General features: G+C 43.2%; 1 protein-coding gene across 3 annotated transcripts in view; it reads right to left on the bottom strand.

The window, feature by feature from the left end:
* Positions 1-8835: 8835 nt before the first annotated feature.
* The window catches only part of PBLD (phenazine biosynthesis like protein domain containing), a gene marked incomplete at its 5' end in the record, with an annotated part of 19668 nt that continues 2368 nt past the window's right edge, over positions 8836-26135 (bottom strand). Inside the window, 9 exons of one of the 3 annotated variants that reach the window (XM_081954854.1) lie at positions 8837-9551; positions 11117-11179; positions 12476-12654; positions 13606-13694; positions 15034-15063; positions 15155-15264; positions 15937-16032; positions 16669-16768; positions 24098-24145. In XM_081954854.1, coding sequence (XP_081810980.1) covers positions 9439-9551; positions 11117-11179; positions 12476-12654; positions 13606-13694; positions 15034-15063; positions 15155-15264; positions 15937-16032; positions 16669-16768; positions 24098-24103 — 786 coding nt within the window. In that variant the 3' untranslated portion in view covers positions 8837-9438. Of the gene's footprint in view, positions 9552-11116; positions 11180-12475; positions 12655-13605; positions 13695-15033; positions 15064-15154; positions 15265-15936; positions 16033-16668; positions 16769-24097; positions 24146-24444; positions 24592-26135 lie in introns of those variants that run through there. The other 2 variants (XM_081954852.1, XM_081954853.1) reach the window with 2 other exon arrangements.

The raw sequence follows: 26135 nt of genomic DNA, 5'->3' as shown, positions 1-26135 counted from the left end.
TGTTAATTTACTGTGAATAAATCGTCTAGCAGTATTCTTGTCTTGGAGTGCTTTGGTGTATGAAGAGGGGGGTCAGAACAGCTATGTATACATGTGATTATATGTTATAAAAATGAAAAATAATTTCTTTATTTAAAAAGTGCATATAGTCATGGCTATGGTTTTCCCAGTTGCAATGTATGGCTGCGAAAGTTAGACCATAAGAAAGACTGAGCACCAAAGAATGGAGGCCTTTGAACTATGGTGCTGGAGAAGACTCCTGCGAGTCCCTTGGGCTGCAAGGTGATCCAACCGGTCAGTCCCAGAGGAGATCAACCCTGACTGCTTTTTAGAAGGCCAGATCCTGAAGATGAAACTCAAGTACTTTGGCCCCCTAATGAGAAGGAAGGACTCACTGGAGAAGAGTCTAATGCTTGGAACCATGAAGGGCAAAAGAAGAAGGGGACAATAGAGAATGAGGTGGCTGGATGGAGTCACTGAATAGTCGGCGTGAGCTTAAATGGACTCCGGGGGATGGACAGGAAGGCCTGGAGGAACATTGTCCATGGGGTCGCGATGGGTTGGACACAACTTCGCAACTAACAACAAAAAGTTCAATTCTATGTACAGTCCTTGTCTTTAGCTGGTTTGAACAAGTTCTTATCAGACCCCACATTTCTCATGGAAAACTTTCTTTGCTACTTCTAAAAATATTAATAAAAGACACTCTAATTACTGAAAATATTATTCAGAGAGCCTCCCCCTCTCTCGTTCCCCAAAAGAGAGCCATCACTCTGCATTTATGACACTACCAATGCGCATTAACATTAGGTGATTTCTTCTGCAGGCTGGTCTTTCTCCCACCATGTCTGATTTATATACATTTGTTCTATAAATAAACAAACAAACATTGAAGAGTCCAGGATGTAGTAGTGCTGGAGAAGGGGCTGTAAATAACATATGAAACATAATTAATGCAAAAAATATATGAAATTGTAAATGCCACAGTAACTGTAGTAGCTTAAGTCCCCTCATCACATTACGCCAGGAAAAAAATGTTTAAAAAAGGAAGGGAAGAAATCAGAAACAAGCTCACTAACAGAGAACAGCCTGCTCCAAGAAAAGGCAGAACTTCCATCCAGACTAAGGATGAGATGGACAGAAAGAATGTTGGTTAATTTCACTCCTGCATACATCACTAGCTGCAGTTTTATCTGGTCTGTGCGGTGTTTCTTGACCTCAGCATCTTTAAGATATATGGATTTCAACTCCCAGAATTCCCCAGCCAGCTATGGGGGAAACATTAATCTAATTACTATATCAGCAAGATTTTTTTTTCTTTTAGAATGCAGTACCGCAGGTTAATGCTGCTGACTGCTGGCATTTCAGCAGTTCAATCCTGACTGGCTCAAGGTTGATTCAGCCTTCCGTCCTTTCTGAGATTGGTAAAATGAGGACCCAGATTGTCGGGGGCAATTGCTGACTCTGTAAAACTACTCAGAGAGGGCTGTAAAGCACTGTGAAGATGTATGCTGTATAAGTCTAAGTGCTATTGCTATTCTTTCTCTCCTTGCCATACAATAGAAGTCTACTGCTTTCTACTATTGGTCAATCAGCCAACACTTCAACATATCTACCACAAGATGGCAGCAAAATGTTAGAACTGTTTCTCTTTCTTGCATTCAAGACAGCTTCCCAAAAGCATCAACATGCCTGTACATATCTGGAGATGGGATAAAAGGGAAAACACCACTTCCAGAGCAGAAGCCCCAAAGTCTTTCTAAAGTGGATGGGCTAAGGCAAAGAGGTGTTTCATGTAGTCTTGTCCTGTAAAAACAGTGGGAGAAAGAGAATGTGTGGTGCCCCCCCCCAAAGCAGAACAGAGAAACACACAGGGATGTCATTGGCACAGATATGATAATTGAACTGAAAGCAAGCAAGCAGGAAAATTCAGAGACAGAATGAACAAAGTGGAACTACAAAACAAATCCCTGGGAAAACTCCCAGGCCAAGGGAAGAAGTAAGAACAAAGATTTCTGCACAGCCAAAAATGTAACCTAGTAAGAAATATAAGGTTGTGTAAGGTTCCAGCAGTTTCCCCGAGCCACTGAAATGCCAAAGAGAGTGAGACTTGAGACGAGGCTTGCAAAACGTATCAGCTTTTATTTATGGCGATAGCAAAAGCTGGGTGAGAAAACTATATCCAAAACATACAAACAAATGTGTGTAAGGAATAGCCACCCCCTGCAAGAGTGGCTCAGAGTATTGTATACATTTTAGGCAGATAGAAACAAAGTGTATCCAATCAGAGACCAAGATTCGTTACCAACATGATCTTTAAAGTGTTCTTTTGTTCAAGCTCCTGTCTCTGTCTACCTTATCTATGGAGGATTCCTCTAGCCTTGTGTAGGGAGTGGCAGCCCCCCTTTGCCAAGTTGTTTTTTGGCAGAATGCTTTAAGGATTTATGAGACAGGAAAACTCCCTAGTTTGGTTCCTTTATCTATGCGGCCAGTGTAACAATTTGTTCTCAAATCCTGACAACCTCAAGAAAAGCTCCACCAATAGCAATAAGTGACAGTTTGCTTGAGCCATCAGCAGGTCTCGGACAATCCATCCCGTACAGTGCCCAGGCTATATTTAATAATCTTGGACAAAAATGATAGAGAAGATGTGGACAAAACTAGAACAACTGAACAACACAACAAAGTATTGTTCTTTTTTTAAATAATAAAGATAGGAATATTTCAGAATCTGGAAAAATACCTACTGAAAGAGAATGATTTAATATAGTAGCCTACAAACAAGAACAAAGAAAGAAGAAAAGATGCGTAAAGGAAAGAAGACAAAAAGATCCAATGAGTTTGTACCATAATCCATTTTGCCTCCTGGTAACATTTTATTTACAGGACCTGCTACAGCAGCTGAAACTCAAGAGCCCATGAAAAGGTATCTGGTGACTTTCTGCCAGTGGGAAAACACAAGTTTTACTGAGTTTTGCTATTGCAAAAAAAAATGTGTTCTTTATATGATTAGGTTTTGCTGCAACTGAGCCAGAAATAAAGTCAGAATTGAGCCAGTTCTGTTAATGGGATAACACAGTTCTAGAGCTGCTTTTAAACTAGTTCATAGTCCATGCATGGAATTATCTTTGGCTGCACTTTGGTGCAGGTTAGCTAGCCTACTAAGAAATTAAACCATGTTTATTATTCTATCTTAATAAGACAAATTTTCTTGGCTATGTCCAAGAAACTAAAATGTATTCTAGATAGCCATGCAGCGTGATCTTTATTTATAGTTCTTCTACAGCTGTGGTTCTTAACCTTTCTAATGCTGCGACCCTTTAATACAGCTCCTCATGTTGTGATGACCCCCAACCATAAGATTATTTTATGTTTTCCATATTTTTTCAAAAATATGTGTTTTCCAATGGTCTTAGGCAACCCCTGTGAAATGATTGTTCGACCCCCAAAGGGGTCCCGAACCACAGGTTGAGAACCATGGTTCTACAGGCTTGGCCAGACGAAGTGTGACAGAAAGCTACCATAAATACTTCTTGAACTTAGTTCAATAATCTTTCTATTGAAACTTAGCTAGAATCTATAAAGAATATGGCTAAAATTTCTTGAATATATATATATATATATATATATATATATATATATGTGTGTGTGTGTGTGTGTGTGTGTGTGTGTGTGTGTGTGTGTGTGTGTGTGTGTGTGTTCCAGCATAACTCTGGAACACCTTGAGCAATTTCAATCAAACTTGATACACAGATGATTTATCCTCTGGAAACAAATACTGTGGAGGTAAGACACCCCTAATACCCCTCTGGGTGTGTGTTCTGATAAGAGCCTGTTGTGCCTTAAAAAGGTTTCTACCGTACTGCCTTAAAATGGTGTCTACCGTACAGCGCTGTGGAGTTGTCATGGTGACGGCTTCACAGTACTCCACAAGGGGGCTCTCTTTGGTAAGGGGGAAAATCCAACATTAGAAATTGTGGCGACATTCATGGAATGGGGGTTGGGATAAACAAATACTGAGGAGAAATTTCCTGACAGTGAGAACAATTAATCAGTGGAACAGCTTGCCTCCAGAAGTTGTGAATGCCCCAACACTGGAAGTCTTTAAGAAGATGTTGGATAGCTATTTGTCTGAAACGGTATAGGGTTTCCTGCCTAGGCAGGGGGTTGGACTAGAAGACCTCCAAGGTCCCTTCCAACTCTACTATTGTATTGTATTGTATTGTAAATACCAGGGCAGTGCTGGGTTATCAGCTAGTCACATATAAGCAGCTCCTCATTAGGATCTTACTGCACAGAAACACTATTTGTGTGAAATAATGCACATGAGTTTTCACACATTTGCTTGACTACCTTCAGTATCAACTGGCATAGGATATATATATATCCTATGGAATGGTATAGGACAGTGATGGTGAACCTTTTTGTAAAGGCGTGCCAAAATTGTGTGTGCGCACTATCGTGCTATCATGCGTGCACCCCCACACTTATAATTAATGCACCCTGCCCACCTGCGCATGCACGTGTGACCCCCACCCCACACGTGTGCATGAGCCCCCCATGTGGGGGGGAGTTTTCACCCTCCCCTGGCTCCGGAGGCTTTCCTAAAGCCTGGAGGGCAAAAACAGCTTCCCCTGGCCCCCCAGAGGTTCTCCGGAATCCGGAAACGGATCGTTCCTGAACTCTAGAGGATTTCCTGAAGCCTGGGGAGGGCGAAAAGGTCTTCCCCGGCCCTCAGGAAGCCAAAAATAAGCTGCATGCACGCTGCAGCTGACGGCTCATGTGCCATCAAATATGGCTCTGCGTGCCACCTATGGCACACATGCCATAGGTTAGCCATCACAAGTATAGGATCTCCTCAGAGGTGGGCTGCTGCCGATTTGCACCGGTTTAGGCGAACTGGTAGTTCCAAACACCAGCTGGGCCAGCCTACCCGCCCCAGCTCTCGTCTGTCCTATTTATCTCACTTTCTGGCTTTGTTCCCTGCCCTCGAAGCCCAGCTGATTGTCGCACCTCACCTTCCTGAGAAAATTTGTTGCGTTTTGAAGATGTGTGAAAGTGTGGAAGGCACGTGAGCACATTTCTGGTGAGCCTGTTGTTAATGTATATGCAACCCACCGCTGGATCTCCTGCTTGAACAGAGGGCTGGACTAGAACACCTCCCAAGATTCCTTCCAACTCTCTTATTCTTGAGGGCAGATACGATATTGTTGCCATTACAGAAACTTGGTGGGATGAAACCCACAAATGGAACGTACAGCTAGAAGGATTTAAATTATTTAAAAGAAATAGACCAAATAAAGAAGGAAGTGGAGTTGCATTATATATAAGAAATAACTACATCTCTACAGAAATAGAGCACAACAATGATGAGAACTATCTTGAATGGATTTGGGTCAATATTAAAGGTTGGTGGGGAAATGACATTGCCATAGGTCTATACTACAGGCCACCCAACCAAGCAGAGGAAGTAGATGAACTTTTTGCTAGTCAGATAACGAAGGTATGTAGGAAGCACACCACAATAGTAATGGGAGATTTTAACTACCCTGACGAACCTAGCAGACAATTTAGTTTCCCAAAAAGTAGAGAAGGGCACAAGGGGATCAGCCATATTGGATTTAATTCTCACTAACAGAGAGGAAATGATAGAAGGTGTTGAAGCCATAGGAACCCTGGGGGGCAAGTGACCGTGCAATATTGGAATTCAACATTATGCAAACACAAGTAGTAGAACAAAGTCAAACTAGGGTCTTGGACTTTAAGAGAGCTAATTGCAATAAACTTAGAGAGAGCTTGGGAAGAATTCTATGGATGAGAATCCTCAAGGGGAAAACAACTCAAGAAGCTTGGGAAATTTTGAAAAATGATATTACAAAAGCCCAGTCTAGCACAATAGCAATGAAGAAGAAAAATAACAGCTCCCTAAAGAAGCCAACATGGCTGCATAAAGAACTCTCTGACAAATTGAAAGACAAAAAAGGTAAGTATGAAAAGTGGAAAGAGGGGGACATAACTAAGGCAGAATATCAGCAAATAGCCCGAGCCTGTAAAGATGAAGTAAGGAAAGCTAAGGCTTACAATGAAGAAAGGCTTGCCACAAAAGTAAAAAATAACAAAAAAAAGCTTCTTCCAACATGTTAAAAACAAGAAAAAAGTTAAGGAAACAATTGGTCCATTGCTGGGAGAAAGTGGCAAGAAGGTGACAAGCAACAGGAAGAAAGCAGAACTATTTAACTCATTTTTTGCATCTGTCTTTACGCAAAGGGATAAAACAGTCCAACCAATCAAAAACAGCACCACAAAAATCAGATTAGGAACACAAATTGAAATAAGGAAGAAAATTGTGAGTACCTGTCTACTCTAGACAAGTTCAAATCACCAGGACTGGATGGATTACATCCCAGGGTTCTGAAGGAAGTGGCAGACGAGATCTCAGAACAACTGAACTATATCTTTCAGAGATCCTGGAGCACTAGGGAACTGCCAGAGGACTGGAAAAGAGCTGATGTGGTCCCATCTTAAAAAAAGGAAAAAAATAGTTCCAGGAAACTATAGACCTATCAGCCTGACCTCAATACCAGGAAAGATTCTGAAAAAGATAATCAAGCAATGAATTAGCGAACACCTAGAAGTAAAGAAAGTAATAGCCAAAAGCCAACATGGGTTTGTCAAAAACAGATCGTGCCAGACTAATCTTATTGCATTCTGTGACAAAGCGCAAAATTAGTGGATCAGAGGAATGCTGTTGATTTAGTTTACTTGGACTTCAGTAAGGCATTTGATAAGGTAGACCATAACTTATTACTAGATAAAGTAGAAGAATGTGGGTTAGATAGCATCACCACCAGATGGATTCGTAACTGGCTGACCAACCGCACTCAACATGTAGTCCTCAATGGAACTGCATCTACATGGAGGGAAGTATGCAGTAGAGTACCCCAAGGTTCTGTTTTAAGCCCAGTACTCTTCAACATCTTCATCAATGATTTGGATGAGGGAATAAATGGGGAACTCATCAAATTTGCAGATGACACCAAGTTGGCAGGAATAGCCAACACTCCAGAAGACAGGCTTAAGATACAGAAGGATCTTGACAAACTTGAACATTGGGCACTATCTAATAAAATGAAATTCAACGGTGAAAAGAGTAAGGTTCTACATTTAGGCAAGAAAAACGAAATGCACAGATACAGTATAAGTGGTACCTTGCTCAATAGTAGTAACTGTGAGAGGGATCTTGGAGTCCTAGCGGACAACCATTTAAATATGAGCCAGCAATGTGCAGCAGCTGCCAAAAAAGCCAACACAGTTCTAGACTACATAAACAGAGGGATAGAATCAAGATCATGTGAAGTGTTAATACCACTTTATAATGCCTTGGTAAGGCCACACTTGGAATACTGCATTCAGTTTTGGTTGCCACAATGTAGAAATGATGTGGAGACTCTAGAAAGAGTGCAGAGAAGAGCAACAAAGATGATTAGGAGACTGGAGACTAAAACATATGAAGAATAGTTGCAGGAACTGGGTATGTGTAGTTTAAGAAAAAAAGCACTAGGGGAGACTTGATAGCAGTGTTCCAGTATCTCAGGGGTTGCCACAAAGAAGAGGGAGTCAAACTATTCTCCAAGGCACCTGAGGGTAGAACAAGAAGCAATGGGTGGAAACTAATCAAGGAGAGAAGCAATTTAGAACTGAGGAGAAATTTCCTGACAGTGAGAACAATCAGTGGAACAACTTGCCTTTAGAAGTTGTGAATGCCCCAACACTGGAAGTCTTTAAGAAGATATTGGATAGCCATTTGTATGAAACGGTATAGGGTTTCCTGCCTAGGCAGGGGGTTGGACTAGAAGATCCCCAAGGTCCCTTCCAACTCTGTTATTGTATTGTATTGTATTCTGTTGGATGAGAGATCATTAGGAAATCCCAAAGCAATAGATCAGATAAGGAAGTTGGAAAACGTTCCAGAGAAAGGAGAAGCCAAACACTCTCACATTAGTAAAGAAACAACATTGACATATCTGTAGAGTAAGCAGATCAGCTAGAGAGAGCCTCTACCTATTGAAGATTTGAATTTTCCGGAAATGTTGGAAGCGTTCACCTAGAGCAGGGGTGTCAAACACGATTTCATTGAGGGCTGCATCAGGGTTGTTTGAACTCGGGGTGCTGGGGTGGCCGTGGGCGGGGTGTACATGGCCAACCCAACATCACTTGTGTCTGGGGCACATGGGGGGCCCAACTACTAAGGTAGGACTTCCCTCAGACTCTCATTCACTCTTGCTATAATCTCTTTCCTTCCTCCCTCCCTCCCTCCCTTTCCTTTTCTGCAGCCCTCTGCCAAGAAAAATGGAGCTCAGGAGGGAGCATGCACAGCCCTCTGGGCCCCGTTTTCGGCCACGACAGCCTCCTGCAGCCCTGTGCTAGTGAAAATGGAACTGTGGGGGCTACACGCAGTCCTCCTGAGCTCCATTTTTGCTGGCAGAGGCACCGTGGGCCGCTCCTTTGCTGTTTCCAGGGTGGCCCTGTGAGCCAGAGCTAAGCACCCCGCAGGCTGGATCTGGCCCCATGGGCTTTTCGTTTGACACTCCTGACCTAGAGGTCCAGCAAACTTAAGCTGACTTTCCATAGCCTTAAAATCTGATGGTTAGGCTAGAGCTGAGTGAACTGTTGAATTCAGTTAGATGTGTCTTTTTCAATTTTTTTATTTTAGTCTCAAATGTTTTCAGATTTCCCAGGCAACCAGAAAAAAAGGCAAATAGGAACTATATAAGAAAATAAGTTTTTTAAATTTATTACCCACTGGAAGATAACCAAATATTTAGGCAAATAACATATTGGTATGTTTTGTGTAAGTAGCTTCCAAATTTTTCATTTTTTTTCAGCTAAAACAATAGTATTATTCTACATCACAGCTGGTTTGCTTTAAGAGCCATGGTGATTCAGCGGTTAAAGTACAATATTGCTGGCGAAGTCTGCCCATTGCCAGGAGTTCGATCCTGACCAGCTCAAGGTTGACTCAGGCTTTTCATCCTTCCGAGGTCAGTAAAATGTGGACCCAGATTGTTTGGGGGCAATATGCAAACAATGCTTCTACATTTTTAACTGCCCAGAGGGTAAAGCACTATGGGGCAGTATATATAAGCCTAAATGCTATTGCTTAAGGGATTTGAATTGCAATTGAGAAGACCTGAGTTCCAGTCCTCCTTTGGGCACAAAAACCAAATGGTAACTGGATCAGACACTTTCTCTTGGCTCTAAGAAGCCAATGGCAACCTACTTCTGAAAATGTGGCCAGGAAAACATGTCCATGTAGTTGCCAGGATCAAGACCAACTTAAATACCCAACCATAATATTCTATGTAAAACGCAAATCCATATCAGCAGTAGCTCCAAACAAACGGAAGCATGTAATTATTGAGCGCTTTTAATTATTTTTCAAAGAGCCAAAAAACCCTCCAACACAAAACATGCTTGTCCACCAATATCTAATCTTCCATCTTGCCGGAGCAGAATCTTCAACTCTCCCCCACGACTGGAGCACTGAAATGCTAAATGACAGAATTAGTTAGGTAGGCAAGAAATGTGCTTCTCTCTCTATCCAAATTAGCACTGCAGATTTGCTGATCACTGCTGAAGAGCAGATAGATAAGAGAATCTAACACAAATACCTACACTACAAACACAGGCCAGACTGGAAGAGATGAAATATATAAACTCAGCATTGTCCAGGTATTTATTTATAGGGGGAAATGTCCGGACCAAACGTAATTTCTAATGCTGGATTTTCCCCTTTACCCTTTACCTTGTGGAGTACTGTGAAGTCGTTACCATGGCAACTCCACTGTGCTGTAAAGTAGAAGCCAGTACGGCACAACAGGCTGTATCTTAACATAACCCACATCCAGAGGGGTGTTAGGGATGTCTTATCCCCACAGTATTTTTTTTCCAGAGAATAAGTCATCTGTGTACCAAGTTTGGTTGAAATTGCTCGCAGCATTCCAGATATGCTGGAATACACACACACACACACACAATTTTATATATAGGTTTTAACTACATTTCTCCAAAAAATACAAGAAGTCCTCAGTGTGCGACCTCAACTGAGCCCAAAATTTCTGTTGCTAAGTGAGATAGTTGTTAAATGAGATTTGACTCATTTTACGATCATTCTTGCCACAGTTGTTAAGTGGATCACTGCAGTTGTTAAGTTCATAATAGAATTGTAAAGTGAATCTGGCTTTCTCCTTGAGTTTGCTTGTCAGAAGGTCTCAAAGTGATTGCATGAAAGTATGGAATAAAATGTACAAGTGGCTAGAAATCAGAAGCCAAAACAGGAAACAGAGAATACAAATAGATGGAGATACAAATAATGAATATTACTATAAGTGTTAATATTATGCTTGTTACATCATAGCACAAGGTCATAGTAATAGGAAGGCAATGCAGAAGGGAGAATTATAAAAGCTAAGCAGGAAAGCCGATATTGAAAGCTGTAAAATTACTCTATATTGTTATGTATGTTCCGTGTTTTGTTTTGTTTTATTGTGTTTTTTTTCCTTGTTGTGTCTTTTTTACTGTTTTTAAAGATTAAAACATTCAATAAAAATTAATTTTAAAAAAGTGATTGCATGACCTTAGGACACGGCCGTCATAAATATGAATCAGCTACCAAGCATCCAATTTTTGATCATGTGACTATGGGGGTGCTGCAGTGGTCATACGTGCAAAAAATGGTTGTAAGTTACTTTTGTATAACTTTTAACGGTCACTAAACAAATGTTTAAGTTGAGGACTACCTGTAGATGGACACTGATTTAAGTGCCATTGATTTATCGTAATCCTTAATTTTAGAATTAAAGCTACAATAATTTCATTGGGTGGGCAAACTAGAAGAAAAGATTATGCCTGAGGTGTTTTTTTTTCATCTTGATTAAATTTGGCAGGGAAGCATGGCTGAATTTGTGCCAATTGTACAGTATCAGGGCTACCCAATGAAACAACCCGGGTCCTTGTTTGAGTTCAAGAGTTCAGGAGGACATTGCAAATAAAATTTTGGCAGATTATACTCAGAGACCTTAAAAGGGAAACTCTATAAAATCATAGGAATTCGTACCGCATAGTTTGTTTTTCCCCAGTTGCTGTGACCAGTAGCTGCTTAATACAGCATGAGCAGATCCTTAAGGAAAAATAAGATATAGCTGTGAGAACGATGTCGTAGCAGATCAGTGTTCAAAGCACTTTACCATATCTTAACTGTGAATAGTAATTATTCCAAGAGTGTAAGTTAATGCAATTTCTGTCATGAATTTCTTATCAGCAAAATGCATGCAGTGGAAATGTTCCCTCAGTTATTCACTGTATTTCTGAATTGTTTAGTCTCCCATTCTGTGTTGTAATCCCACCTGTGTCTCAATGGATCAAATCTGCTTCAAGGACACTTTCCTGAATGTGTGTTGGGTTGTGTCATCCCTGACCAGGTAAGACTTTTAATCTAACACAGGGGTGGGCTTCAAAAATTTCAGCAAAGGGTTCTCTGCCCACAGATCTAACACAGGGGTGGGCGTGGCCAGCGAGGGGTGGATTTGGAGGTTCTCCAAACCGGCCATAATGTTAGCTACGGGTTCTCCCGAACCCATAGAGGCCCACCTCTGGTTACATTCAAACTTCTGTGCACTCCAAAGTGCCTTTTCTGCATTATTTCCAAAATGCCCCACAACCTTATCGTGTACGTAGTAAAGAAATAAAAATCATAGATCATGTTACCTCAAAAATATGTCATCAAACAGTCCTAAGGCACATTAGCGATAAAAGTGCAACAGAGTTGGAAGGGACCTTGGAAGTCTTCAATTTAGTCCAATTCCCAATCAAGCAGCAGACCCTGTACCATTCTGGACAAATAGCTGTCCAGTCTCTTCCTTAAAAAAACCTCCAGTGATGGAGCACCCACAGCCTCTGGAGGCAAGGCATTCCGCTGGTTAATTTTTCTCACTGCCAGGAAATTTCTCGTTAGATCCAGCTGGATTTTTCCTTGCTAAGTTTCCATCTATCACTTCTAGTTCTGCCCTCAGGTACTTTGGAGAATAGTCCTCTTTTTGACAACCCCTTAAATATTAGAAGATTGTTATCATGTCACCCTTGTTATCATGTCACCCTTGTTATCATGTCACCCTCTTTAGACTAGACATATCCAGTTCCTGTAACCCATTCATTGTATATTTTATTCTCCAGCCCCCTAATCACCTTTGTTGCTCTTCTCTAACTCTTTCTACAGTTAGACAAACTAATTCATTGGTGCAGAATTTTATAGATAGCGGTTGTATATGAATAGTTACATTTCCATAAAGTTTTGTTCCTCTTACAGTTGAAATATTATTTTGGGGCTTCTGCTGCTATCATATTTTACTGTTCATAAATAAGAATTATTCATCTATATCTAATAAAAACAGGAAAAGCCCTCCATACACAGACTTACCTGTTACAGGATCTTCAGAAATACCATTCCATGGTGCAAAATAACGAGAGTAAAAATCATAGCTGTCAGGATTTTTATGATGATCTCCCTTAACTGTGATTATTACACCTTTTATTTTTCCGGTCTTGTCAGCCAACAAAAGACGTTGGGAATCCACTTTTAATTTCTCCAGATCATACCTTGGTGACAAACATTCACTGTTAAGGACTCAAAACAGGTCTATACCCTTGAAAATGCAAAACTAAAAATACCAATGAGAACAATGAACTGAACAATATTGTATTTTTTTATTACTATAATACCAATGGTAAATGAGCCACGGTGGTGCAGTGGTGAGAGTGCAGTACTGCAGGCTACTTCTGCTGACTGCCAGCTGCCTGCAATTTGGCAATTAAAATCTCACCAGGCTCAAGGTTGACTCAGCCTTCCATCCTTCCGAGGTGGGTAAAACATTTTTATTAAAATGTTTAATAAAAACTTTTTTTAAAAAAAAACGAGGACCCAGATTGTTGGGGGCAATATGCTGACTCTGTAAACCGCTTAGAGAGAGGGCTGCAAAGCACTGTAAAGCAGTATATATGTCTAAGTGCTATTGCTACTGTAAGCTTTAGCTCTGACTGTTGGCACATTTTCCATGCAAAATATAGATTTGAAACCAAAATATTAAGCTTAGTAGAAGCAAAAAAAAAAGGCAGTAATAAGAAGATTGTCCAAAATGGGATTCCCCTCTGTGGCATCCATTAGATCAGAAGTGTCCAATGACTTGTGGACTTGTGAACTTCAACTCCTAGAATTCCCTAGCCAGATGGCTGGGGAATTCTGGGAGTTGAAGTTCACAAGTCTTCAAGTCACCAAGGTTGGACATGTCTGCCCTAAATGGACTAGGAATTCCCAGAAAGTAGGATTCCCAACCAGCTGAGAAGTGCCAGGTATAGTCCAAAAATCTGGAGGGCGTCAAGCTGGAGCAATGTGAGCAAAGCAAAAATTAACAGGGAGAGTTAAAAGAATGTCTCCTTCCTATAGCTTGTGCGGGATCAAAGAAATGAAGGAAATCAACTAAGAAAGGGAGATGAGAGTGCATAAATTTACATGCAATCATTTAAAGAAATGTGCAATTGTAATGTGTATACCTTTCATACGCGTCACTGAGACAGATAAGTAGCTTTTTTGTGTCAGGAGAATAACGGACCTCATGAACATTCAAATCCCCCACTGCTGCCTAGTGATAAAATAGGACAGAATGAGCCAAAGAGAGCTACCATATTTTTCTCATGTCCATATAGCAGCAAGCTTTTCTTTATTATTCATTTACTAAGTCTGGCAACACCAGTTTTATCCCTGTTATCTGAAGTCTGGACTTGCCTTAACTCCAGTCCATGATTTAAGCACATTGCCAGCAGCAACAGAATAACAGAGTTGGAAGGGACCTTGGAGGTCTTCTAGTCCAACCCTCTGCTCAGGCAGGAAATCCTATCACACTTCAGACAAATGGTTGTCCAATCTCTTCTTAAAAACTTCCAGTGTTGGAGCATCTACATCTTCTGAAGGCAACTCGTTCTACTGAGTACCGGTAATTGTTCTCACTGTCAGGAAATTTCTCCTTAGTTCTAGGTTGCTTCTGTCCTTGATTAGTTTCCATCCATTATTTCTTGGCTTGCCTTCTGTTGCTTTGGAGAATAGATTGACCCCCTCTTGTTTGTGGCAGCCCCTTAAATATTAGAACACTCACACCCCTAGTCCTTCTTTAGACCTGAACTAGCCGACAATCCAGTGTTGTTCGGGTATTTATTTATCCTAATCCTGTATTAGACAGGAAAAGCCCTGATTTCGTTGACAATTAAATTAGTTACAAATGTTTTCCCTGTACCCCAGAAACATCAAGATACCATCTTAATTTCTAATGTTGTATTTTCCCCCTTACCAGAGGGAACCCCCTTGTGGAGTACTGTGAAGCAGTTACCATGGCGACTCCACTGCGCAGCACAGTAGAAGCCATTTTATGGCAGTATGGTAGAAGCCATTGTAAGGCACAATAGGCTATATCTTAGCAGAACATCCCCCCCAAGAGGTGTTAGGGGTGTCTTACTCCCATAGTATTTGTTTCCAGAGTTGCATTAAAAAAGGAGATCCATCACAGCCATAATATTTAAATTAACAGTATCATCCGCATGCAATACAAAAGGGGTGGGATTTAGATGCCATGCCTCACCACCATTTTACAGATTTTGACACTGAATTAGTGGGTTTTAGATTACCGTAGGCTTTTCATATTTAGTTCCACTTCATTTGTAGCATACTTAAGACATTTCATTTGGTTTGGGGATTACATTTCACATGTAGGAAGAATTTAAGAGTGAGCAAACCTAAGGAAGCCTCTGCAGGAGTGTCAAACTGGCAGCCTGTGGGCCGGATACATCATGTGCAGGCCACACCCACCCCAGCTCCGCAAAGGGAAAAAATGTTGTGAAATGTCACATGACGGCAACGTGACACCGCATGTTTGATACTCAGGGTTTATGGTGATAAATACAATGGGGAAAAAAAGCTGTGTAAATTACCTTTACCAATTCTTCTACTTCCTGGAAATCCTAGATTTAAAAAAAATGAAAGTAATATGAAAATCATGTGCGCCTTTCCCTTTTTAAGGGTAATGTTCAAAAGGTACCACACAAAACTAACCTGTGGATACGTGAAGTAAAGTGGCAAATCCAAGGTAATCTCATCTCCGGCTTGCCTGGCCTTTAATTCTCCACTAAGAGTTTTGAAAGTGAGGGAGAGATTCATATTTTCTGTTTTTAAAATCAGAAATGTATAGCCGTCAGTAGAATAGAATAGAATAGAATTCTTTACTGGCCAAGTGTGATTGGACCCACAAGGAATTTGGTGCATATGCTCTCAGTATACATAAGGAAAATAAAATACATTCATCAAGAATAAAAAGATACAGCACTTAGTGATAGTCAAGGTTACTAATAAGCTCTACAAGCAACATGGTTATACTCATAAGTTGGGAGAGATAGATACTAGGAAGGAAGAGAAGAATAATAGTAATACATTCTTAGTAAATTATTGACAGTGTTGTAGGAATTAAATGTTAAGCAGAATGATGGCTTTCAGGAAAAAAACTGTCCTTGTGTCTAGTTGTTCTGATGTGAAGTGCCCTATAGGGTCATTTTGAAGGTAGAAGTTGAAACCACTTATGTCCAGGATGTGAGGGGTCTATAGATATTTTCACAGCCCTTTTTTTGACTCGCGTAGTGTACAGGCCTCAATGGAAGGCAGATTGGTAGCAATTGGTTTTTTTTCCTGCAGTTCTAATTATCAGCTGAAGTCTGTGTCTGTCTTGTTTGGTTGCAAAGCCAAACCAGACATTTATGAAGGTGCAGATGACAGACTCAATAATTCAAGAAGGTTAAAAAACATGCATTGGGTCAAACACTGAATGGTTAAATACCACTTACTCTTACGGAATAATACAGCAGCAGATGCAAGGGTGGCATGGCCACACAGAGGGACCTCATTTGTAGGTGTAAACCATCTTAATCCAAAACAGGAACCTGAAAGAGGATGCTCACAAATCACTTATTCAACAGCAGAAAAATGGTACAAGGAAGCAAAAATGGCCTTTGGGGAGGACATTCTGAAAAAGCTTCATATACTTGAAAAAATGCCTCTAAAGATGATCTGGTAATCCACAAGGTCAGGAAAAGATCACACACACACCCTCAAGCGACCTATTCTAAGCTATTTAGGATATCAAGGGTTAATTTTATAGAATTTAATTGGGTTGCATAAAAAGGCATTCTACACTAATGAAATATCTTTTTTTTTAATTTATCAAATTTATACACTGCCCATCTCACCAGGTGACCCTGGGTGGTTCATAACATGACAGGAGCCAGTCTTGTTGGAAAACCGGTACTGCCGCACACACATAGGCCAGCTGATTGCCGCATGCATATACACGCCATAAGCCCGGAACAGGAATGGGTGACACTACACATGCCAGGCTCCATGGCTCCATGTGCCACTTCAGGCACGCATGCCATAGGTTCACCATCATGGAGCTATAGGGTAGATCTTCACCTTCATTTCATAATCTATCACAATAAGACCCAATTTCTTTATCAAAAGTGCCTCTAGCAATTCATCTTCCAGCAATGGTACATTTAAATACACAAATGATTACTTACTTTTGGTGAAGTCATCTGTGGGGTGCAGTTTTCTGATAAATGCTGTTTCTGAGAGGTTCATTTCTGCAGCAATTTTTTGATGCCAACCTTCTTCCAGTTCCTAAAATGAACAACAACCAATTTAAATAGTTATCTACAAATGCACCCCCTGACTTTTGTAGCAAGCATATAAATGTTTCACATTTTTTAATAAAATGACGGCAGGGCCAGTCAGAGGTGGTATCTACCGGTTCTCCAAACTACTCAAAATTTCCACCACCTCTGCAAGAGAGAGTATAAACATCTCTCTCTCTCTCTCTCTCTCTCTCTCTCTCTCTCTCTCTCTCTCTCTCTCTCTCTCTCTCTCTCTCTCTCTCTCTCCCTCCCTCCCTCCCTCCCTCCCTCCCTCCCTCCCTCCCTCCCTCCCTCCCTCTCTCTCTCAGTAGAGAAATCACATTAAAAGACCTATCAAAAAGCCCCAGTGGTGGACCAAGGTACCATCTGGGCAGAGTGGCTGACAATTGCAAACCAAGCAGAAAGTGGCTGAGACAGTTTTCCAGGAGGTGGTGGTGAGAGGTGGCACTCATGGTGGGAGAGAGAATTGAGCATGCACTCAGCTTTATGAGGTTAGCTTTGGTAAACATTTAGCTGACCCAGAAGTAAATCCTAGGATGGGACTACAAGAGTCCCTAGAGTTAAAAGTGAGACAGGTCTAGAACAGTGTTTCTCAAACTTGGCAACTTTGAGGAGTATGGACTTCAACTCCCCAAATTCTGGGAATTAAAGTTCACATGCCTTAAAGTTGCCAAGGGTGAGATATACTGCAATAGATGCAGTGCATGATTTGGGGGGCCTAGATGCAGTGGTGGGATGCAACTGGTTTAACAACCGGCTTGATGAGCCTGTGCATGCATGCTTTGCACATATGCATGCCTAACGTGTGCTTTGCGTCCACAGCACCATTCAAAAACCGCCAATTTTAAGCTTAAAAACTTACCTTCTATGTCAGCACCAGTGAGTAAAACAGCTGACGCACGGCAATCTTCTGTGCCGCGCGAATCAGCTGAGCTACAGGAAAATATAGGACAGGAAAGAGCAGGGGTGGATGGGCGGGGCCAACTGCTCACCAGAACTACTGGTTTGCCCGAACCGGCCCAAACCAGCTGAATCCCACCCCTGCCTAGATGCATATGTCATGGTGATTCCCCCTAATCCCCCATCCAAACTGGAAACATACTATGTCAAAATAAGTTTTAGACTATATTTCAGGAGATCTTTAGGTTTAGGAGGCGCATCTGAAATGTTGAGACTGAGTGGCTGTGGCTACCGGCACCTCGGTTCAGCCAGTTAATTCCATCACTGGCCATAGGGGGCGAGCAATTGCCCCCTGTGGAACGGGCGCGCAATTTGGGCGTCCTCCTAGATGCCCGGCTGTCAATGGATGATCATGTGGCAGCCGTGGCAAGGGGGGCGTTCCACCAGGTTCGCCTGGTGCGCCAATTGCGCCCCCTTCTGGACCGTGATGCCCTACGCACAGTCACTCATGCGCTGGTGACGTCTCGCCTGGACTACTGTAACGCTCTCTACATGGGGCTTCCCTTGGGACGCGCCCGAAGACTGCAGCTAGTCCAGAACGCAGCCGCGCGGGTAGTCATGGGGAGTACTAGGTACTCCCACGTAACACCTCTCCTGCGCGAGCTGCACTGGCTACCTGTGGTCTTTCGGGTGCGGTTCAAGGTTCTGATTACCATCTTTAAAGCGCTCCATGGCATAGGGCCTAGTTACCTGCGGGATCGCATCCTCCCGCACACATCCCTGCGGCCAATCCGCTCTCACAGGGAGGGCCTTCTCCTGGTGCCGTCCACGAGGCAATGCCAACGGGCGACACCGAGGAGTAGGGCCTTCTCTGTGATGGGCCCAACCCTCTGGAATGACCTCCCCCCCGACATTAGAACCACTACTGACCTCCGCTCCTTCCGACAGCATACATGTATTTTATTTTCCGCATACATGTATTTTATTTTCCAGGAGGTGGTGGTGAGAGGTGGCACTCATGGTGGGAGAGAGAATTGAGCATGCACTCAGCTTTATGAGGTTAGCTTTGGTAAACATTTAGCTGACCCAGAAGTAAATCCTAGGATGGGACTACAAGAGTCCCTAGAGTTAAAAGTGAGACAGGTCTAGAACAGTGTTTCTCAAACTTGGCAACTTTGAGGAGTATGGACTTCAACTCCCCAAATTCTGGGAATTAAAGTTCACATGCCTTAAAGTTGCCAAGGGTGAGATATACTGCAATAGATGCAGTGCATGATTTGGGGGGCCTAGATGCAGTGGTGGGATGCAACTGGTTTAACAACCGGCTTGATGAGCCTGTGCATGCATGCTTTGCACATATGCATGCCTAACGTGTGCTTTGCGTCCACAGCACCATTCAAAAACCGCCAATTTTAAGCTTAAAAACTTACCTTCTATGTCAGCACCAGTGAGTAAAACAGCTGATGCACGGCAATCTTCTGTGCCGCGCGAATCAGCTGAGCTACAGGAAAATATAGGACAGGAAAGAGCAGGGGTGGATGGGCGGGGCCAACTGCTCACCAGAACTACTGGTTTGCCCGAACCGGCCCAAACCAGCTGAATCCCACCCCTGCCTAGATGCATATGTCATGGTGATTCCCCCTAATCCCCCATCCAAACTGGAAACATACTATGTCAAAATAAGTTTTAGACTATATTTCAGGAGATCTTTAGGTTTAGGAGGCGCATCTGAAATGTTGAGACTGAGTGGCTGTGGCTACCGGCACCTCGGTTCAGCCAGTTAATTCCATCACTGGCCATAGGGGGCGAGCAATTGCCCCCTGTGGAACGGGCGCGCAATTTGGGCGTCCTCCTAGATGCCCGGCTGTCAATGGATGATCATGTGGCAGCCGTGGCAAGGGGGGCGTTCCACCAGGTTCGCCTGGTGCGCCAATTGCGCCCCCTTCTGGACCGTGATGCCCTACGCACAGTCACTCATGCGCTGGTGACGTCTCGCCTGGACTACTGTAACGCTCTCTACATGGGGCTTCCCTTGGGACGCGCCCGAAGACTGCAGCTAGTCCAGAACGCAGCCGCGCGGGTAGTCATGGGGAGTACTAGGTACTCCCACGTAACACCTCTCCTGCGCGAGCTGCACTGGCTACCTGTGGTCTTTCGGGTGCGGTTCAAGGTTCTGATTACCATCTTTAAAGCGCTCCATGGCATAGGGCCTAGTTACCTGCGGGATCGCATCCTCCCGCACACATCCCTGCGGCCAATCCGCTCTCACAGGGAGGGCCTTCTCCTGGTGCCGTCCACGAGGCAATGCCAACGGGCGACACCGAGGAGTAGGGCCTTCTCTGTGATGGGCCCAACCCTCTGGAATGACCTCCCCCCCGACATTAGAACCACTACTGACCTCCGCTCCTTCCGACAGAAACTGAAGACACACCTGTTCCGACTGGCTGGTTTGGCATAATTTACAACGTCTACCCCCTGGCATATACTTTTTACTGGCTTTTAGAGGGATAGTGTATAAATTGTATGATATTTTAAATTTTTATATTGTTTACTTATTAGCTGTACAGTTTTGGCCTATTTTATCCTCCTCCTATGCATACATGTATTTTATTTGGTGTTTTTTAATACGGACTGTACACCGCCCCGAGTCCCTTTCGGGAGAGGGGGCGGTATATAAGTGCTAATAAATGAAAAAATGAAAATGAATGAATGAGAGCATGGTCTCTCTCTTTCTCGCACACGCACAAAATGGCTGCCAAAGGTTAGCTAGGAACAAATGGGCTGCCATGGCTAGTGTGATCAGACATGATACACTCATTATGCCCAAATTTTTCCGCTCTCCAGTTTCTTTTTGCTTTCTTTTGTTTCTGGGCAGGTGGACAGTTTCAACCAAATTTATTGAACTTACCAAATGTAATAAATTTAAATAAATAAATAATAATAAATAATAAATAAATATTTATTTCTTAGCCGCACCCTCTCCCGAAGGACTCGGGGCGGCGTACAATGAAACATATGAAATAAATATGTGGACAAAACAAACATATAACAGAGACATATACCGAGACATACACAAGGAGGAGGTCGGCTGATGAATAAAAAACAATTAGAATACAGTGATTAAAAAACCCCTAAATAATTAAATATAATTAAAATACCCAATTAAAAACCCGTCAGGAGCGATATGGTTAGATCAAAGTTGAGCCAGGCCAGCTGCTTGGAATAGGTGGGTCTTAAGCTTAATACAAAAGGAGCGGAGGTCAGAGGTATTCCTAATATCCGGAGGGAGGTCATTCCACAGGGCTGGGCCCGCCACAGAGAAGGCTCTACTCCTAGGCGCCGCCCCCCGACACTGTCTAGTGGACGGCACCTGGAGGAGGCCCTCTCTGTGCGAGCGGATTGGTCGCAGGGATGTATGGGGCAGAATACGATCCCGCAAGTAACTAGGTCCTGAGCCATGGAGCGCTTTAAAGATTGTTATCAAAACCTTGAAACGCACCCGATAGACCACAGGAAGCCAGTGCAGCTCGCGCAGGAACGGTGTCACATGGGAGTACCTAGTACTCCCCATAATTACCCGCGCGGCTGCGTTCTGGACCAACTGTAGCCTCCGGGTGCATTTCAAGGGAAGCCCCATGTAGAGAGCGTTACAGTAGTCCAAGCGAGACGTCACCAGCGCATGAGTGACTGTGCGTAAGGCGTCCCGGTCCAGTAGGGGGCGCAATTGGCGCACCAGGCGAACCTGGTGGAACGCCCCCCTTGCCACGGCTGTCACATGGTCATCCATGGACAGCCGGGCATCCAGGAGGACGCCCAAATTGCGCGCCCGCTCCACGGGGGCAAGTTGAATGCCCCCAATGGCCAATGATGGAGTTAATTGGCTGAACCGGGGAGCTGGTACCCACAGCCACTCCGTCTTGGAGGGGTTGAGCTTGAGTCGGTTGTCATCCATCCAGATCCGTACGGCTTCCACACACCGGGACATCACTTCGATGGCCTCGTTGGGGTGGTTCGGGGTGGAAAAGTACAGCTGAGTATCATCAGCGTACAGGTGGTATCCCACCCCGAAACCACGGATGATCTCACCCAGCGGCTTCATATATGTGTTGAACAGGAGTGGCGAGAGGACCGACCCCTGTGGCACCCCACAAGTAAGGGGGCGTAGGGTCGACCTCTCTTCTCCTGCCAACACACGCTGCGTCCGACCAGAAAGGTAGGAGCCGAACCACCGCAAAACGGTGCCCCGGACCCCCAACCCCTCCAGCCGGCGCAGCAGGATACCATGGTCGATGGTATCAAAAGCCGCCGAGAGGTCTAATAGGACCAGGATAGAGGAACAACCTCTATCTCTGGCCCTCCAGAGATCATCCACCAACGCGACCAAGGCCATCTCCGTGCTGTGACCGGGGCGGAAGCCGGACTGGCGCGGGTCTAGATAATCATTTTCCTCCAGATGACGTGGAAACTGGTAGGCCACCACACTCTCTACAACCTTCGCCAAAAAGGGAAGGTTGGAGACAGGACGATAATTGGCCAGCTCCAAAGGGTCCAGGGAAGGCTTCTTGAGCAAGGGTCTCACCACCGCCTCTTTCAAGGCGGCCGGGAGAGACCCCTCGCTCAACGAAGCATTCACTAGGCCCAGGAGCCAGTCTCGTGTAACCTCCCAGGATGCCAGTACAAGCCAGGAGGGGCACGGGTCCAATAAACATGTGGTGGGTCGCAGTCGTCCACGCATTCTGTCCAAATCCTCGATGCCAACCAAGTCAAACTCCTCCCAGATCGATTCCTCAAGACTCGCCATGGACGTCTCCATTGGACCACTGACAGGGACCCAATCCCTCCGGATTTGAGCGATTTTATCCTGCAGATATTTACCAAATTCCTCTGCCCTGCCCTGTAGAGGGGCCTCCGGCGGCCTCTGAAACAAGAGGGAGCGGGACACCCAAAACAGGGCGGCAGGGCGGTTCTCCGCGGATGCAATGAGAGTGGCACAATATTGGCGTTTGGCCACTCTCAATGCCACAAGGTACGTCCTTAAATGGGCTCGTGCCTGTGTTCGATCAAATTCGGAGCGAGAGGATCTCCAACGACTCTCTAGACATCTCTTGCGGCATTTCATCACCCTTAGTTCCTCGGTAAACCAAGGGGCCAGGGTGGATCGTTGCCGCCGGAGAGGCCGCAAAGGCGCCACCCGGTTCAAGGCCCCGGTAGTCGCATTATTCCACGCGACCACCAGGTCCTCTACCCGGGGGCGGGTCAAGGTTACAGGAGGTGGCCCAAGCTCCGTCTGGAACCTATCAGGTTCCATCAGGCGCCTGGGGCGGAACCATCTGGTACTTTCCGGTTCCGCCTCCCCGCAGCGGGAGGTAGCACCAGGGAAGTCAAGACGAAGGAGTGAGTGATCTGACCATGACAAGGGAGTGATGGTTAAGTCCCCTCCTCCCAGATCACTCAGCCACTGGCCAGAGACAAAAACAAGGTCCAGAGTGTGTCCTCCCTCATGTGTCGGGCCCTGAATCATTTGAGTCAGGTCCATGGCTGTCATGGAAGCCATGAACTCCCGAACCCCCTCTGATGCTTCTCCCATCGATGGCAGGTTAAAATCCCCCATCACTAAAAGTTTGGGGGTCTCAACCGTCACCGATGCGATCAGCTCGAGGAGTTCGGGCAGGGCCGCTGATGTATAGCGAGGAGCCAGGTATACTATCAGCAGGCCCAACTGTCTCCCAGGGCCCCATTTCACAACAAGGGATTCACATCCGGACGTCTGTGGCACAGTAGACTCCCTCGGCTCTAAGTCCTCCCGAATAATTACTGCCACCCCACCACCCCTTCCCTGGGCCCGGGGCTGGTGAAATGCTCGGTAGCCTGGTGGGCACATTTCCACGAGGGGAAGACCTCCCTCGTGGCCCAACCAGGTCTCCGTTATTCCCGCGAGGTCCGGCTCCCCCTCTAAAATTAGATCGTGAATATTTGTTTTAAATAAACAAATATTTAAATATAAAACAGTCCCCATCAGGTTGCATTCCAAATTGGCTGTGCTCAACTCTCATTTTCTTTTTTTTAACCTATTTTTTTTCATTGTTGAGGTTGGATTTTTCATTTTTCTGTTAAAACAATTAAAGAATTCTGAAGAATTTTGAACAGCTGAGGCAGAGACCATAGAAGTGATACATGGGCATCCGAGCATAATCTCCATTAATTTATCAACCTAATTTTCTATTTTCGAAGCCCAGCAAAACAAAAGGAATATCCTGGTAACCCTAATATACTATATGTTTTTAACCATCGCCACCTTGTGGTAACTTCAAAATATAATAGTGTAGTGTTCTCTCAATTTTGTATAATCAGCTCACTGTTCATACAACGTTGAGGCAACCTTTTTTGGTTCAAAAGAAGGAAACATGAAACTCACCTGCATAAACTCAAAAAATTCCAGTTTTCAAAGAGCCGTGTTCCACCTTTGCAAAGCCTGGTTACAGATCATGCAACATTAAATGCAAGGCTGTATTTCAGTTTAAACTGAAAACCTTCCCAAAATACACACAAAATCTTTGGCAATATATGTTCATAAAATACTGGCAAAATATTTTCTTGAGGACAAACCTCCCACCCACACCTCCACCTGTAACTTAAATAAGCAATATAGTTAATCCTTTGTATAAACAGCCAAGTAAATTCTAGTAAAAGTGGCATCACTCACAAATAGCAGACATTGCCAGTTAATTTTCTTTAAACTAAAGGAATTTGTTAAAAACTTACATCTTCAAGAAGACAAACAGCAGCAGGATTTCCACCAAAAGGTTGGTTGGTAAATGCATCAATTATGAAAACTGAAATCTGCATTTTCTTCCTTACAGAATTTCACAAAGCTTTTTAAAATTGCCCTTTGGAAATTGCAGTCTCTCTTTCTTGTTATTGCAGAAATGTCCAAGTTAATATTAAACTCAGCAAGTAGAAAATAGCAGTAGTCTTTTATCTAAATTGATTTGTCTTCTTTACCTATTTCAGCAACTACGCAAAGACTAAGCAATTTATGGCATTATTATTTACTATGGGATTTTGAAGTTATTTTTGTTTATCTGAGGATACAGTTGCCAGGACAATTGTGATTCTGTAAATTTACTCAGAAGTAAACCCTACTACATTGTTTAACTTTTCCTTTACTTCAGTATCTATAGAATTTTTGCCATCCTTTAAGAGCAAAACAACTGTGTTGGCATCTGGCAGCAGTTTCTACCATTTCAAAGAAAGAAACCTATAAGGACTCAGCCAACAAAAACTAAAATAATTAATATTCCATCCCCAAATAACATTAAGAAAGCTACAAAAAATTGAGATCAAATATGTGTTTTGAGTCAGAAGATTTTAAAAATAAACATACAATTGAAGCTAGGGATTTTCCTTTTGAGGTTAATGGATGAAAAGGTCTTATGGAATTTTGTTTTTATATATAACAGTGGCAAGGCTCCTATATGCACAAAACTGAAAGGACTTACAGATACCCACAAAGGAAAAATGGATGACAAAGATAATGGAATTCACAGAAATGGTGAAAACTTTGATTAAAGATGGTTTTGACCAATTTTATTAATACCTAGAAACCACTTTTTGACTTTTTGCAAGAGACTGGAAGAAATGAAATTGTGATTTTTGGATTTGATTAGAAACAAGGGATTATAGAAATAATGTTGTGTAGACCAGGGGTCGGCAATCTTAAACATTCAAAGAGCCATTTGGACCTGTTTCCCACAGAAAAGAAAACACAGGGAGCCACAAAACCCTTCCCATGCCCGACTATTTCCTGAGCAGCCATAAAACTAGCATATGTAGTTGAATTAAACGTTCTGTTTTCTTCTGAAACTTTTATTGGATTTATCCATGGTGGGTCAAAGAGCTCAATAAATCATGTTCTGGCAGGTGTCGCACATTGGCAGTTGTGACACATATTTTGAATGACAGGGAGCCGCAGCAGAGGGATGAAAGAGCCACATGCAGCTCCAGAGCCGCAGTTTGCTCACCCCTGATGTAGACTATTAAGAACTTTAGAGTCTGAATTTGATATATTTTTTTATTTATTTCTAGACAAACAAAGTTGAAAGTTATTCTTTTTCTATTCTTTTTTCTTTTGGACTTTTATCTTGCTTTTCCTAAATTTTCCTTTTTTCAATTAATTTTTCTTCTTGCTCATTTTTTTTTGAAATTCAAGAAAGTTACATAAAAAAAAAACCAAATTCCATTCCCAAATATAGAAAAATGAAGGCAGTTGTCTGTGGTTTTGACCATGTGAATGACATAACCTTTCCCTCCTTTCATCATTGCTTTTTCTCCTGCTGTAGCCATTGCCTCCCTAACATTATATTAGCAGCACACATAATTCACCTTTTGAGATCCATAATATTCCCATCAGAAAGCAAATGTGTTGGAAAATGTGGATGAGGAACATAATTGTG

The sequence above is a fragment of the Natrix helvetica genome (assembly GCF_964273705.1).
Source record: "Natrix helvetica genome assembly, chromosome: 5".
NCBI classification, from domain to species: Eukaryota; Metazoa; Chordata; class Lepidosauria; order Squamata; family Natricidae; genus Natrix; species Natrix helvetica.
The sequence above is the reverse complement of the archived record's forward strand: the minus strand, read 5'-3'. Positions and strand labels throughout refer to the sequence as shown.